The sequence below is a fragment of the Muntiacus reevesi genome, chromosome 22, assembly GCF_963930625.1.
Source record: "Muntiacus reevesi chromosome 22, mMunRee1.1, whole genome shotgun sequence".
Classification (NCBI taxonomy): domain Eukaryota; kingdom Metazoa; phylum Chordata; class Mammalia; order Artiodactyla; family Cervidae; genus Muntiacus; species Muntiacus reevesi.
In genome coordinates, this window is record NC_089270.1 from 23,075,358 (window position 1) to 23,092,978 (window position 17,621).

Genomic DNA, 17,621 nt, shown 5'->3' on the forward strand with positions numbered 1-17,621 from the left:
GGCAATTGATTGAGTCAAATAAAGGATAAAAGGAAAGATATACCCATTTGAATGCAGAGTTCCAAAGAATAGCAAGGAGATATAAGAAAGCCTTCCCCAGTGATCAGTGCAAAGAAATAGAGGAAAATAATAGAAAGGGAAAGACTAGAGATCTCTTCAAGAAAATTAGAGATACCAAGGGAACATTTCATGCAAAGATGAGGTCATTAAAGGACAGAAATGGTATGGACCTAACAGAAGAAGAAGAAATTAAGAAGAGGTGGCAAGAATACACAGAAGAACTGTACAAAATAGATCTTCATGACCCAAATAATCACGATGGTGTGATCACTCACCTAGAGCCAGAGTTCCTAGAATGTGAAGTCAAGAGGGCTTTGGGAAGCATCACTACGAACAAAGGTAGTGGAGGTGATGGAATCCCAGTTGAGCTATTTCAAATCCTAAAAGATGATGCTGTAAAAGTGCTGCACTCAATATGCCAGTAAATTTGGAAAACTGAGCAGTGGCCACAGGACTGGACAAGGTCAGTTTCATTCCAATCCCTCAGAAAGGCAATGCCAAAGAATGCTCAAACTACCACACAATTGCACTCATTTCACACGCTAGTAAAGTGATGCTCAAAATTTTGCAAGTCAGGCTTCAGTAATATGTGAACCATGAACTTCCAGATGTTCAAGCTGGTTTTAAAAAAGCCAGAGGAACCAGAGATCAAATTGCCAACATCCGCTGGATCACTGAAAAAGCAAGAGAGTTCCAGAAAAATATCTATTTCTGCTTTATTTACTATGACAAAGCCTTTCACTGTGTGGATCACAACAAACTGTGGAAAATTCTTCAAGAGATGGGAATACCAGACCACTTGACCTGCCTCTTGAGAAATCTGTGTGCAGGTCAGGAAGCAACAGTTAGAACTGGACATGGAACAACACACTGGTTCCAAATAGGAAAAGGAGTACGTCAAGGCTGTATATTGTCACCCTGCTTATTTAACTTTATGCAGAATACATCATGAAAAACGCTGTGCTGGAAGAAGCACAAGCTGGAATCAAGATTGCCGGGAGAAATATCAATAACCTCAGATATACAGATGACACCAGCCTTATGGCAGAAAGTGAAGAGGAACTAAAGAGCCTCTTGATGAATGTAAAAGAGGAGAGTGAAAAAGTTGGCTTAAAGCTCAACATTCAGAAGACTAAGATCATGGCATCTGGTCCCATCATTTCATGGCAAATAGATGGGGAAACAGTGGCTGACTATTTTGGGGGGCTCCAAAATCACTGCAGATGGTGACTGTAGCCATGAAATTAAAAGATGCTTACTCCTTGGAAGGAAAGTTATGACCAACCTAGATAGCATATTAAGAAGTAGAGACATTACTTTGCCAACAAAGATCCATCTAGTCAAGGCTATGGTTTTTCCAGTAGTCATGTATGGATGTAAGAGTTGGACTATAAAGAAAGCTGAGGGATGAAGGATTGATGCTTTTGAACTGTCATGTTGGAGAAAGACTCTTGAGAGTCCCTTGGACTGCAAGGAGATCCAACCAGTCCATCCTAAAGGAGATCAGTCCTGAATATTCATTGGAAGGACTGATTATGAAGTTGAAACTCCAACATTTTGGCCACCTGATGGAAAGAGCTGACTCATTTGAAAAGACCCTGATGCTCGGAAAGACTGAAGGCAGGAGGAGAAGGGGACAACAGAGGATGAGATGGTTGGATGGCATCACCAACTCATTGGACATGAGTTTGGGTGAACTCCAGGAGTTGGTGATGGACAGGGAAGCCTGGCGTCCATGGGGTTGCAAAGAGTCAGACACGACTGAGCAACTAAACTGAACTGAACTGAACTGAAAGTTCCACCTTGCTCCCTAGATGATTCAGTCTCTCTCAAGGCAAACATGTAAGGCAAGATCTTCAATAATGAACAAGGCTTCATATCAGAGAAAGAGAAAGTCAGGTTCTCTACTCATAACTGGAGCAAGGAACCAAAAAAATGTATCTAAAAACTCTTCTTCACTCCCACCTTCCAAAAAGTTCTGAAGCTTCTAATTCTAGAGTGGACATCTCAACAAAACCGAATAATCTACAAACTAAATAGATTTTCCCAGAAATAAAGAACTTTTTTAAAAATCAGAATTGCCCAATAATAAAATCATTACAGACCAAATGTTTTAGGATACACCTAAAGTAATACTTGGAGTAAAAACTGTAAATTTGAATAAAATTACTAGGACAATGTCATTTCTCTCCAAACCAGTCTAAACTTCAATATTAATAAAACCTCTAGATGAAATTTGATAGCAATTCAATAACCATACTCTAAAGTTCATGAATACTTCATAAAAGTGAAAAGGGGGTTGTTGCCACTGCTGGAGACAGTTGGAAGAACCATTGTGGGAGCAGAACATGAGGTGGGCAACGTCTCCCTCCTCACAACTAGACCCCATTAGCACCGGAGTCAGCACTACTGTGACCCAACAGGGCATTTGAAGTAAAAGGGGCATTTAAATCGAACAGAATTGAGATGGATTGGCTTGTAAAACATAATGGCACAAATGACACTAGTGATGGACAGTACAACTTCGTGGACTGCCATCTGATTGTGGCAAAGAGGAAATGGTTCTTTCAAGGGTTGGAAATCGTGCCAAATGGGATAACGCTGACAATGGACTACCACGGGAGGAGCTCAGGGGAGGCCTTCATGCCTTTGCTTCAAAGGAGAGAGCAGACAATGCACTGGGGAAACACATGGAAAGAATGAGGCACAGGGATATTGAGAACTTCAGAAGTAGCAGGAAGGAAATCAAAGGATTTTAAGATCCACCAAGAAGCCTGCTGGGCCAGCAACTAGGACCATACAATAGACCAATAGAAGGAAGAGGAAATTATTATGGATCTGGGCATGGAAGCACGTATGACAGAATTCGATGAGAAGATGATGGGTATGATGGTGATAATGGAGGTTTTGATGACTTTGGTGGCCACAGGGATTATGGCTATGGAAATAATGGCTTTGATGACAGTATGAGAGATGGAAGAGGTATGGGAGGACATGGCTATGGTGGAGTTGGTGATGCAAGTTCAGGTTTTCATGGTAGTCATTTTGTACATATGAGAGGACCACCTTTTCAAGAAACTGAAGATGACATTGCTAATTTCTTCTCATTGCTAAATTCAATCCAAGTGCATATTGATATCGGAGCTGATGGCAGGCAACAGGAGAAGAAGATGTAGAGTTTGTGACACATGAAGATGCAGTAGCGGCCATGTCCAAAGAGAAGAAAAACATGCAACATCAATCCATTGAACTCTTCTTGAATCGAACTCCTGGAAGGTGGCTCAGGAATGGGAGGTTACGGCAGAGATGGAATGGATAATCAAGGAGCCCATGGGTCAGCTGTAAGGATGGGAATGGGGAACAATTACAGTGGAGGATACAGTTCTCCTGATGGCTTGAGTGGTTATGGCCTGAGTGGTGGAGGCAGTCGTGGTTACTATGGGCAAGGTGGCATGAGTGGAAGTGGATGGTGTAGGATGTACTAAAAGCATAACCACAGATATAAAAGTCCTACCAACAGCTTCTGGGTCTACTAGACTTTCTTACAGATTTCCTTTCTTTTGTATTTTAAGAATTTTATAATGACTGAAGGAATGTGTTTTCAAAATACTACTTAGTAAAGCAACAGATTGTGATGGGAAAACTTGTTTTCTGTAGATTTTATTGCTGCATGTGTGCATGTGTGCTAAGTCCCTTCAGTAGTGTCTGACTCTTTGCGACCCTACAGACTATATCCCACCAGACTCCCTGTCCATGGGATTCTCCAGGCAAGACTACTAGAGTAGGTTACCATGCCCACCTGCAAAGGATCTTCCCAACCCAGAGATCAAACTAGTGATCTCCTATGTCTCCTGCATTGGCAGGTGGGTTCTTTACCACCGGTACCACCTGGGAAGCCATCTGTTGCATACTTTGACTTAAAAAATAAATTTTTACATTCAAATCACTGATGCTAATACTTCTTATATACTAGCTGCTCCTAAGGATGTGCTGCTTTCATAAGATTAAGGTTGATGTATTTTGCTATTAGCACTACAAGAAGTGAAAAATTAAATCAAAAGTCACTCAGTCATTTCCGACTCTGCGACCCCATGGACTATACAGTCCTTGGAATTCTCCAGGCCAGAATACTGGAATGAGTAGCCTTTCCCTTCTCCAGGGGATCTTCCCAACCCAGGGATGGAACCCAGGTCTCCCACTTGCAGGTGGATTCTTTACCAGCTGAGCCATTTTGTCTACTTTAAAAAATGTAAGACAAAAATGCATGTCTTGAGAGCCTTACTATTGGATTTTGCATTTGGTGTTTGGAGTTTTATAGCCATTGCATTAAAAAATAATTATATGAAGCAAAGAAAAAGGTACTTTTGACTTTTAATCCCTTTAATCAATATGGCTTTTTTCCAAACTGGCTAATGGATCAAAATAAAACCTATTGATGTGAATTTAGTTATTAAACTTGCTACTTGGTTTTGCTAGAAATGTTATTAATGTAATAAATATCAAGGTGGGAGATAAGTAAAAAGGAAAGAAAGGGATAATTTGCCCAATCAGACATTGAGACATATTGCAAAGCAATAGAAATTAAGGAATAAAACAAAACAACATGACAGTGGTATAGGAATAGAAATTTAGACTATGAAATACCTCAGAGACAGACCTATGTGCATATGAAAATTTAATATTCAATAAAGATCAAGGAGAAAGTTAGATTGAATGCTGGGAAAACTGGATCATGAAATGGAGAAAAATCAAACTGCATCTCACAGAAGTGAGATGGATCACTCTAGATGGATCAGCCTACATAAAATTTAAACTGGAATTAATAGAATTTCTTCTATTAATTGTAGTACAATTTCTTTGTGAACTTGAGCAGGGTAGATCTTTATCTTAAAATTTCAAAAGCAAAATATTAAATTAAAAAATAACGAATTACATATTTTTGTTCAGTGAAGGGCACCACATTAAAGGTTAAAAAGCAACAAAATGGAGAAATGTTTGCATATTTAAGGCTGACAGAGTTAGTATCATAAGGTGCAAAGAACCCCATAAAATCAACAATGAAAAGGAAGCATGGCCAGTGAAACAATGGGAAAGACACATTAAAAAGCAGTTTATCAAAGAGGAGACACCAAAGTCCAACAGGAGTTGAAGATAATCTCAAACTCATTAATAATCAGAATTAAGCAAATTATAACAGAATGCCCCTGTATACCTATTGACCAGGAAAAAACTTGAAGTTTGATAATGTCAAGTCATGGCCAGGATGTGGAGATGAGACAGCCCTGATGCTTGGGAGCATAGATGCTGGAGATCTACCTGGCACTATTTAGTCCCATAAAGAAAATGCAGAGTCAACACATAAAGAATAAATTAAAATTAAAAAAAGAAACCAGTAATTCTGTTCTGGGGTTATCCATCAATCCTGGGGAATCTTCCTCCCACCCCCGCAGGCTCATCGCAGGACATGTTGGAGGTTGTTCACTGGTGTTCCCTAGTGATGTCACGCAGATGGACAGATGTGGGGAGTCTGTCCCTGGGAGAGCGGGAATGCAGGACAGGAAGGACCACGCAGCAGTGAGGAGCAAAGGCCTAGATACTATAGCAACATAGATACTATACCAACATAGGTACTATAGCAACATGGGTACTACAGCAACATAGATACTACAGCAACATGGTTACTACAGCAACATAGATACTATAGCAACATCGACACTACAGCAACATAGATACTATAGCAACATGGGTACTACAGCAACATCGACACTACAGCAACATCGATACTACAGAAAGATCAATACTATAGCAACATAGATACTACAGCAACATGGTTACTATAGCAACATGGATACTATAGCAACATGGTTACTATAGCAACATAGATACTATAGCAACATGGGTACCACAGCAACATCGACACTACAGCAACATGGGTGCTATAGCAACATAGATACTATAGCAACATGGTTACTACAGCAACATGGGCACTACAGCAACATAGATACTATAGCAACATAGATACTATAGCAACATAGATACTATAGCAACGTAGATACTATAGCAACGTAGATACTACAGCAACGTAGATACTACAGCAACATCGATACTACAGCAACATCGATACTACAGCAACATAGATACTATAGCAACATGGTTACTATAGCAACATGGTTACTATAGCAACATAGATACTACAGCAACGTAGATACTATAGCAACGTAGATACTACAGCAACATAGATACTACAGCAACATAGATACTACAGCAACATCGATACTACAGCAACATCGATACTACAGCAACATCGATACTACAGCAACGTAGATACTACAGCAACATCGATACTACAGCAACATAGATACTACAGCAACATAGATACTACAGCAACATAGATACTATAGCAACATAGATACTACAGCAACATCGATACTACAGCAACATCGATACTACAGCAAAATAGATACTATAGCAACGTAGATACTATAGCAACGTAGATACTACAGCAACGTAGATACTACAGCAACATCGATACTACAGCAACATAGATACTATAGCAACGTAGATACTATAGCAACGTAGATACTATAGCAACATCGATACTACAGCTACATAGATACTATAGCAACATAGATACTATAGCAACGTAGATACTATAGCAACGTAGATACTACAGCAACGTAGATACTACAGCAACATAGATACTATAGCAACATAGATACTATAGCAACGTAGATACTATAGCAACGTAGATAGTACAGCAACATCGATACTACAGCAACATAGATACTATAGCAACATTGGTAAACCTGAAAGACATACCACTGAGTGAAAAAAGGACAACCGGAACTCTGTAACCTGGTATGAACTCTACAACATGGTATCATTTAAGAGAAATATACATATACGTATAGGGAATGGCATTTTCAACATGTACATTACCATATGTAAAATAGATGACCAGTGCAAGTTGGATGCATTAAGCAGGGCCCCCAAAGCCGGTGCTCTGGGACAACCCAGAGGGGTGGGATGGGGAGGGAGGTGGGATTGCGGTTCAGGATGAGGGAGGCACATGTATTACCGGTAGCTGACTTAGGTTGATGTATGGCAAGAACCATCACAATATTGTAATATTTTCCAAATAAAACAAATTAATTTAAAAAACATGGTATCATTTAAGAAAAATATACATATACTTATACTCACTGAAAACAAAACTCATTTGACATGAGCCCATAAAAACACAAGGATAAAAAATTTAAAATAGTTGCCCAGGTAAGGAAGGGAATTCAGTATAAAAGGAATGAAGGAAAGAGAAGAAAAAGAGAGGCGGAAGGAAGAGAGAATGTTTAACAGAAACCTCTGACTCTACTTTGATTTATGTGTTAGCCAGAACCAGAAAAGCCCTTCATAACAACACAGGTACTTACATGACTAAACAATGAGGAGGTTTTGTCCTTCGAATTTCCCCACCCTTTACACCTAATATTTGTAAAACTCAAAGCGTATACCACAGACAAACTCGGTCATTGTAAATTCTTTCAGCCATTGCACAGCACCATTTATAACAGGTTGTGCTGGATTTTTCTCAGCACTCAACTTGAGATTTCTACAGATATGGGTTGCTTGGGTTATAAATTATTAAACCAACACCAGCTGGGCTTTATCTCGAACAGCACTAATCTGAATTGAAAGTAAGTCGGCTTATCACCATCAGACGTCTTAATTAACATTCCGATAGCAATCAGTGACTTGGCTCTCCACTGCTTTAGAAAATATTTATACAAACCTTTCTGAAGGCATTTGACACAGACCTAGAGAACTCGAACAATTTTATGAAGAGCGTAAACTCCAGCTTCGTCCATCAAAAGGGCCATTGGTCAATGCCAATGGCATCACAAAGTCTTGTATCTGCTAAGTACATGGCAGGCATTACTAATTAACCAATGGTCAGTTGACTGGTTGGCTGACTAATGTCAGCAATCATCCATCCTTGTGTTTGAAAGTTCTCTTTCTGCTTTGTTTCAAAATGTATACAGATAGCATTTCAGATGTATACTTTCTCCCAAAGCCACCTGTTCAGCTGTCTTCTTTTAAATTCTTCCAGTCTGCAAGGAGGTCTGGTTTTCTTCACTCAACCTCTTAGCCCAAGTAGTCTCCCACCCCTCACTGCTTCAGGCTCACACTAACTGTGTATCACTCCTTTCACACACACACATGCCTAGCAAAAGTTGCTTTTTCAATCCAGATATCAACTCAGTAGCAGGTCTGTGTCACCGCTCTCGACAGTGACAGTAGCCAGCTTCCTCGGGGAATTAAAGAGTAGATGCCTCCAGACCTTTGAATTAGTGCAAATTTGACATCTGCCTACCTTATGAGAATACATCTGGCTTAATTGAGCAGGGGAGTGATGCTGGCAGAAAAAGATTAAAACGCTCAGGGTAATGGCAGCCTGCTTTTCTTTCCTCATTCTCTCCTGAATCCACACAAAAGCCACCTGTGACTTGTCCAAATCGGGTGAGGTTTCTCACACCAGAGATAGTGATGGATCCCTGCACAGCTTTAAGCAAGCAGCTGCCAAGAACTATCTCTCATCTCTGAGATAAGTGCATTTGTCAAGTCTCAGAGATCATCTCATTTCTGCTGTTGCCCTGCTCAGTAAACAAAATGAGCATAATAACTAGGGAAAGTTTCATACACTGCATTTTTTTTTTAATTTAATGGACTTAGTTATCAAAAAATGCATGAGACACGGTGCTCAGGGCTGGTGCACTGGGATGACCCTGAGGGATGGGATGGGGAGGGAGGTGGATGGGGGGTTCAGGATGGGGAACACATGTACACCCAAGGCTGATTCATGTCAATGTATGGCAAAAGCCACTACAATATTGTAAAGTAATTCACCTCCAATTAAAATAAATAAATTAATTTTTTAAAAATGTTATCTGACTTTTCAATATTGACCATCACAATAAACTTAATTCAAACCTTTCATTCACCATCAGGTGCCCACCCTGTGGACTAGCCACAGGGATAGCTGGATGATCTAAAGACTGATAGAGATGCAAGAGATGCAGGTTTGATCCCTGCGACGGGAAGATCCCCTGAAGAAGGGAATGGCAACCCACTCCAGTATTCTTGCCTGGAGAATGCCCATGGACAGAGGAGCCTGGTGGGCTACAGTCCATGGGATCACAAAGAGTGAGACGTGACTTGAGTACGTGTGGACACACACACAGGAAGACAGGGAGGAAGGAGGAGAAGAGGATCAAGGGAGAGGAGAAGGAGAGGGGACGGAAAACAGGCAGAGGTGCATATGGAGGGGTCATCTTATAGCAGCACCAGAGCAGTTATGGGGCAGTTAAGGTCTAAACCCAGAAGACCCAGCACGAATCCCAACTCCGCCCCTCATTAGCTCTGTGACCTTAGACAAGTCTGTTAGTCTCTCTGCTTCTTCAACTGAAAACAGAGGATGATGATAACTACCTCACAAAATTTCTGTGAGGAGGAAACACTAAACACAGAGCACTTATTCTGTACCAGGCGCTGTGTTAAATGCCTCACCTACATTAACTCAGTCCTGGTGTGGCCTTCTGAGTTAGGTGTGTGCTGGTTTCTCATTGCTGCGGTAACAAACGACCACAGACGTGGCTTAAAGCAACACACATTTATTATCATACTGCATAAGAAATCAGAAGTCCTAAAACCAAAGCATTAGCAGGACTGCATTCCTCCTGGAAGCTCTGGGTGGGAGAATCCATTTCTTTGTTTATATCTTGTCTCTTTCCAGGTTCTATAGGCTGCCTGCATGCTCATGGCCCCTTCCCAGCATCGCTCCCAAAGTCTGCTTCGGTTTCAGGTCTGCTTTTCTGACTCTGATCCTCCTGCCTCCCTGTTAGGACCCTTGTGATTACACTGGCTCATTCAGATAACCCAGGGTAACCACCCCCATCTCAAGATCCTTACCTTAATCATACCGACAGTCTCTTTTGCCCCCTGAGGCAGACTATTCACACGTGCGACTGATCAGGACAGGGGCATCTTTGAGGAGCCATTCTGTCTCCCACAGGTAGGATTATTGTCGCCATTTAACAAATGGGAAATTGACACAGGAAGAGATTAAGTAACTTGTCCCAGGTCATGCTTTTTCTCCCCACATGTTCCTGCCTCTCAGTGGGTTAATGTTTAGCATGTGGGACAGTGCTCTGCACAAGGAGCATGAAGTTGAGTTAATTTATTGTCTGCAATCGTCTTTAAGGTTGAATAAACAATAACTGCCTCAGTTTCAATTCAGGGGCACCAACACCAAAAGCAGGGTGGCCCTTGGCTGGCCTGGGAGTCCCAAGGAGTGCCTTGGTCCCCATGCATATATGGAAGCTGGGCTACTCTCCCTCCAGCTGTGGGTCTGAAGCAAGTGGCCTGAGCCTCATGTTCCTCATATGCATGCAGGACAAGGTTACAGAGAGCACCAAACCTAACAAGCAGCTGGGGGACAAAGGTATTCAAGGGGATTCTGTCACTGGGAAAAAACGTGTTCCAGAAAGTATAGAACACTGCCAATTCTAGCATGCTGCGTGTGTGCTCAGCCACGTCTGACTCTGCGATTCCATGGTCTATAGCCCACCAGGCTCCTCTGTCCATGGGATTCTCCAGGCAAGAATACTGCAGTGGGTTGACATTTCTTTCTCCAGGGGATCTTCCCAACATCTCCTGTGTCTCCTACATTGGCAGGCAGAGCCTCTACCACCAAGCCACCTGGGAAGCCCCATGGGGAAACCAAACCTAGCATCGTTTGCATATTTGTTAAGTAGAAGAAGAGATGATTTTTGGTGCTATGATTTGAATGAAACAAGGGATGCTGGAAGAGGGAAAAACCGCTTTGGCCTGCAAAGCGGAGCACTTACCACTGCAAATCCCCTGCTTGTTGTAAAACCCGTCGCCGCAGCTGCTCTCACAGCCGCCCTCTCTCAGCACGTGGAGGGGGTCTCTGCAGGCCAGGCAGTGCTTCTCTGCGGGACCCCAGCAGGCGGCACAGGACTCGTGGCAGGCTGCAGGAAGAACCCAGAGTAGAAAGGACTGACTGCAATTTTTCTTTCAAAGGCTTTAGAATTTATAAGGAGGATGTTAGAACCTTCAGTCCTAAACCACTAGGCACATATGTGCACCACAGGAGAAAATAAACCACCCCCCACCAAAAAATAAAAGAAAAACATTTTCTGTTGACCAGAGGCATAACTTCTGTAAATTACTGCTAAGAGAACTGGAACAGGAAACCAGAAGCTTTTGAATAATGGGAATCACAGGGAATGGAATCATAATTTTCTAGACAAATATGGTCTGTCTAGTGAAATTAGAAGGCCCTCCATCACCTTGCCTTCAAAACCATACAACAAAGTGTCAAACTAGATAACTGCACTCAACCTCCAACATGTCGAGGATCTGATTATCAGGGATGCCATGCACTCCTGAGAGTCCCTTGGACTGCAAGAAGATCCAAACAGTCCATCCTAAAGGAGATCAGTCCTGGGTGTTCACTGGAAGGACTGATGTTGAAGCTGAAACACCAATACTTTGGCCACCTCATGCAAAGAGCTGACTCATTTGAAAAGACCCTGATGCTGGGAAAGATTTAGGGCAGGAGGAGAAGGGGACGAAAGAGGATGAGATGGTTGGATGGTATCACGAACCTGATGGACATGAGTTTGGGTAAACTCCGGGAGTTGGTGATGGACAGGGAGGCCTGGCGTGCTGAAGTTCATGGGGTTGCAAAGAGTCAGACACGACTGAGCGACTGAACTGATACCGATGCACTCTTACCCTTGAATCGACTTTGAAAGATCCAGTACTGCTTGACTTCTATTGCTCCTTCCCTCCTTTTCCATCTCTCCCCCACCCCAGCTCTCCCACCTTCATCTTTCCTCACAACTCTTGCAGCTCAGTCTCTGGTTTCCCCATAGCATCTGCTCTAAACTTGTATCTTGAGGACTCACGAAGCCTGCCTTTCCCTTATACCTTAGATTTTTAACTATATGTTGTTTCTAGACCAGAGTTATTCCTTTAAGGTTTGACCATCTCCTCTTTTTCCAGCATTTGATTGTTTTATTACTATTCATTCTTGCTCTTCATCTTAGGTCTATAAAGAGAGGTCTATTCTGAATGATTGAATATATTCAGATTTGGCAAACCGTCTGTAGGACTAACATCATCCATCCTTCTGTCAGTGTATGGGCTGTGTGCTTAGGTTCATCCAACCCTTTGCAACCCCGTGGACTGTAGCCCGCCAGGTTCCTCTGTCCACGGGGATTTTCCAGGCAAGAACACTGGAGTGGGTTGCCATGCCCTCCACCAGGGGATCTTCCCAACCCAGGGATCGAACCCAGATCTCCTGCATTGCATGTGGATTCTTTACCATCTGAGGCACCAGGGAAGCCCACGTATTCTGGAGTGGTTAGCCTATCCCTTCTCCAAAGGATTTTGCTGACCCAGGGATCGAACCGGGGTCTCCTGAATTGCAGGCGGATTCTTTACCCACTGAGCTATCAGGGAAGCCCCTGTTAGTGTATCCTGATTTTCAAAATGTTTTCTTTACAACGGAGCACCACCTATTTTTCGGAGATATTCATTTTGACCAGAATTGGCAGAGAGAATACTTTTGCTGGTCACAGGTGACTTGGGAGCTATACCTGAGTAACTGCATTAGGTAACCCTTTGGAATCAGAAGAAAGGAGGCCCACATGGCAAATCTCAAGACCCAGGCCTCTCCTCTCAGTTCTAAACTACAAAGAAAGGCTTTAATTTCACAGAACTTTTCTCTCCAACAAACTTAGAGATAAATGCAAATTGTGTTAAGTGCTAGGGAGAGCTCTTTGATAAAGAATAACAGTAGCAGATACTTCATGATACTGCTTATATGAGAAATCTAAAAAAAAAAAAAAAAAAAAGATACAAACGAACTTATTTACAAACCAGAAACAGACTCACAGACTTGAAGAATGAACTTAGAGTTACCAGAGGAGAAGAGAGTGGGAGGAGGGATAGTTAGGGAGTTTGGACTTAATATGTACATTTAAATAGGATAACCAACAAGGAACTATGGTATAGCACAGGGAACTCTGCTAAATATTATGTAACAACCTATATGGGGAAAAATTTGAAAAAGTATAGACACATGTATATGTGTAACTGAATCCCTTTGCTGTACACATAAAACTAACAAAACTAACTGCTGATCAACTATACTCCAAAATAAAATTAAAAGTTAAAAACAAAGAATAACAGTAGTGGGAGCGGAAGGGACTGACATCAGGAAGATCTGAGGAATGGGACGTAGCCAGCCATGGAGGGAGCCAGAGAGCAGCAGCAACAAGGGAAAAGGGGGAGCTTGGGGGTCCAAGGAACTGGAGGCTCCTCTTGTGACTGGACCTGGTGGACATCTCGGGGTACAGTGGGGAATAGAGGGTCACTGTATCAGGGTGACCTGATTCATGGCTGGAGGGGTAGGCAGAAGCCCTATGAAACTTGATCTTGGAGACCATAGAAAGAAATTAGGATTTTTAGACTAACTGTGATGTGAGTCAAGAATGGGCTTAAATAGGATAGAGACAAGCCCTGCTTGAGATACTTAAAAATTCTCTTTCAGAACAACATGTATATTATCTATAGTGAAACAGATCACCAGCCCAGGTGGGATGCATGAGACAAGTGCTCGGGCCTGGTGCACTGGGAAGACCCAGAAGAATCGGGTGGAGTGGGAGGTGGGAGGGGGGATCGGGATGGGGAATACATGTAACTCCATGGCTGATTCATGTCAATGTATGACAAAACCCACTGAAATGTTGTGAAGTAATTAGCCTCAAACTAATAAAAATTAAAAAAAAAAAAAAAAATCAGCATAGTTCCAAAAAAAAAAATTCTCTTTCGATGTCATGAAGAGTGGGTTTAAGGACTTGCATGCTGCAGGGAGACAAGCATGGAGCTGACTGCTCTGGTCCAGGTAAGAGATGAGAGTGGCAGGCAGAAAGCAAAGCCGGACAAAGTTTACTTACTTCTCGTCTGGCTCCCTCACTAGGGAGCTCCCTCACCATAAGGTCCATAGGGGCAGAGTCCATATTCTTGTCAACTCGGTTGAGCACACTGCTTGGTCCTCTACAAAATCCTCTTATACTCACCATGTTATTTACAAATGGTGCATGAAAACACTGCTTGTGTTGAGATAAGCCACTGATGCTACTTAAAACTAAATACATGGATGCAAAGATCCCACTAGTAAATTCTCCCCTAAATGCACATGAAAATTTCCATTCATTTATTCAACTACTCTCAACAGCTGATTACAGTCACTATCCGAAGTGTCTATCAATGTTAAGGGCTTCTGCCTTACTGAGGAAATGGAGTTGACTCAAAGCTGTTACCTAAACAAACAAACAAAAATCCAACTGCATTTCTAAGAAGGCATGCCACGCTAATCTATCAATGTTCAACAGAAGCACCTACCACATGCAATATGAAGGACTAGTCTGTAGGGCCTTCCCAGCTGCCACAGGTAGGCCAGGGCAGCAGGGAGTAAGTCCCCAGGGGATGATGGGGAGTGAGGTGAAAAAGACAACAGGGGTCAGACCACGAGTGTCAGGCAGGCAGGGGTAAAGGACACTGGACGCCATCCCCTTAAAAGTTTTAATCAGGGCAGAGGAAGTGATCAGTTTTGCTTTTTAGAGCATTAACGTTGCAGTGGGGAGAGGAGAGGGTGATCAACTCAAGACATCTTTAAGGAATGAAATCATCCTTGTCCCAGGGGCAAGGAGGAGATGAAAAATGAAAGGGCAATTCCCAGTTGTTTCAGGAATTGTCTCATGGCAGGGCATTGTATCAGCTGCACTGGCAGTTGAAACAGTACAAATACTTCCAACCTGTTTGGTGAATGGTTATGGTCCTAGCTCTCTCCGTGATACTCTGTCTGCAGCCCTGGGGATGCTTCAGACACCACATCCAACAATGAAAGGTCTGACACAGAAGAGGGTCTCGGGTCTCTCCTCCTTCTGACCAGTCTGATCTATGCCATACTGCTTGTTAAATATTTTAATGTTATCCCCCATGATGCCAATCAGGACGGGGGTCAAAAGATGAGCAGGATGGAGACCCCGGACTTAGGGACGACACTCACCCTGTCCCACACCGAGCCCCACCTAAACTTTCAGCCCTGGCTGCTGTTACCTCCCTCCACCAAAACAGCTCTAGGGAGCAGAGACCCTAAGCATACCATGTGAAGATCAAGCATCTGATGCCCCACACAGGACTGACCCAGCCAGCAGTGCCTCTGGCTCCTCCCATGGTCCCTGCATATAATCCAGCTTACATCTGAGAGGCGTCCTAAAGTGTCACTCTGCCTATGATGCTTTGCTGAACTTGTCCAGACAAAGCCAGTTACTCCTTCCTCTAGATTTCTGCAGCCCTTTGTAATGGGCCTCTCCTGCTACTTATCCGACCAAGCATGCATGCTAAGTCGCTTCAGTCTGACTTTTAGCAGCCCTATGGACTGTAGCCCATCAGGTTCCTCTGTCCTTGGAATTCTACAGGCAAGAACACTGGAGTGTGCAGCCATGCTCTCCTCCGGGGCGATCTTCTTGACCCAGGGATCGAACCCACATTTATTATGTCTCCTGCATTGGCAGGCAGGTTCTTTACCACAGCACTACACAGGGAGCCCATGCTGGATCTATCTACGTTGAGAGTCAAATGTGATGCTGGACCTTTTCTTTTTTACCATCTCAAAAACAAGGCATGTTCCAACAGCCAGGTAGGACAGCAGAAGGGATTTTTATTTTAACACAGGACTATGCTGAGCTGTCATTTCTTTCCTTTCCTTTTTTTTTTTTTTGAGTTGTCATTTCTCATAATGACACACTCCCACTGTGTTTTGCAATTGATTTCTAATTTCTAACACTGAACATATGCTACTGCAGATAATCTCTCCTTGCAGGCTTATTTTACATGGAGCTTTTATTACATTTGGGTTATTATGAAAAATAAAAGGTCAGTCCCTGACTTTTCACCATAATTTCTCTTAGTGATACATGTTCAGCTCACCCAGCGTTTGAAGTGTATATTGTGGTGATAAATTAAAACAGAGGACAAATAAGAGAAAGCCGTCGTCTTATCTCACGTGCAGAAGATAATTTATTTTGGAAAGCCCCTGACTCTTTTGGAGCATAACAAGACATGTGTTAGCTTGCTGAGCAATTCCTTTCAAAATGAAGGGGAATGAAATACTCTTCTTTTGGCAACTCTCTATTGAAACCCTACTCTAAAAATAACAAACTTCTTTTCATATTTGATAATTCTGAAATAGAAGATGGTTGTAAAAAAATTCAACCTGTGCTACTCAAAGAATAAAATGCAGCCTTTTCTCAAGGAAATGTTAAAATACTTTCCTAGGGACCACTTCTTATTTTGCAGGAAGCCTTCAAAAGACCCCAGGTAGTGGACACAGATCCCTGTTCCCTCAACCTTCAAGTTTAAACTGCCCCCCAGGGAAAAGAAGGAATCTTGCATCCTCAGCGTTCCATGGATTTCTAGAATGTCTCCCGTCCATTACCAGAAAATAAGCACACTTGGTTAGCGGCCCTTTTAAAGTCATCAGTGAGGCTGCAATTCGGATTTCCAAATTGCCAAGAAGTTTTCACTCTCAACTACATGAAGCAGCCTAAACTCCAGGCATAAGCAAGACACCATACACAGGGTAAAGTCCTTCATTCTGATCCTTATCCACATCGTGGAGACTGCTAACTATCCTTCACGACTCACACATGACTAGGAAGGACTTGCCAAGTTTTAAAGTTTATCAGGAGGCAGTGAGTAAATTTCTAGTAAGACACCCTTGTTGGGATGAAAAAAATTTTTCCATTTTAAACTCAACTTCACTGCCCCTTGCTCTCTTAATCTGTAAAGTGGGAATAATAATATTTGTTGTACTTAACTCAAGGGGATATGGCGAGATGATGTATATGAGAAAGCAGAGGATACTGAACATGATCCTATGAGTGGCACACCCTATGGGATCGAACAAATCTTGTTTCAACTGCTGCCAAAAGCAAAGTAATTATAAAGGGAGCAAATTAAAATGTAACACAAGGCACAAAGGGTAAGGATGAAAAAGACTATGGGAAAGGAAGGTTCACTTAGAAAGGGAGTGAAAAGAAATAACAGAGCCCACAGGGATTCCTCCAGCAGTTACATAAAGGAGCCCCGGTCTTGCCCAGAGGCTGCCTACTGTAGAGCTCTTTCTTTGTAATTGCTACAAAATATTAACAAAAACCCTTTGGAAACAGCTCTGTGATGCTCACAGTGAAGCCCAGATGCTGGGCAAACTGTGCTCTCTTCCCCCATCACAGCCGCACCTGAGGCCAAGGCTACTAGTCTAAGAAGGATGGGCAACAGAAGCCAGACAAATCTAAAAGGAGTGTGTCCTCTGAGTCACTATCATTTGTGATCCTTTTACTTTCACCTGCCTGTCCCCTACCAAGCTGGTCTCTGCCCTCACCCTTCCCCCCTGTGCCAACAGAAGCTTT

The 17,621-nt window shown here is 42.6% G+C and overlaps 1 protein-coding gene and 1 pseudogene across 1 annotated transcript in view; one reads left to right on the forward strand and one right to left on the reverse strand.

The window, feature by feature from the left end:
• Nucleotides 1–17,621, reverse strand: part of FRAS1 (Fraser extracellular matrix complex subunit 1) — a 506,878-nt gene that overhangs the window by 237,651 nt on the left and 251,606 nt on the right. The window contains exon 15 of the mRNA XM_065913973.1: nt 10,962–11,105. Within this exon, the coding sequence (XP_065770045.1) occupies nt 10,962–11,105 (144 nt within the window). The remainder of the gene's footprint in view (nt 1–10,961; nt 11,106–17,621) is intronic.
• On the forward strand, nt 2,527–3,575 carry LOC136152926 (heterogeneous nuclear ribonucleoprotein H3-like; annotated as a pseudogene).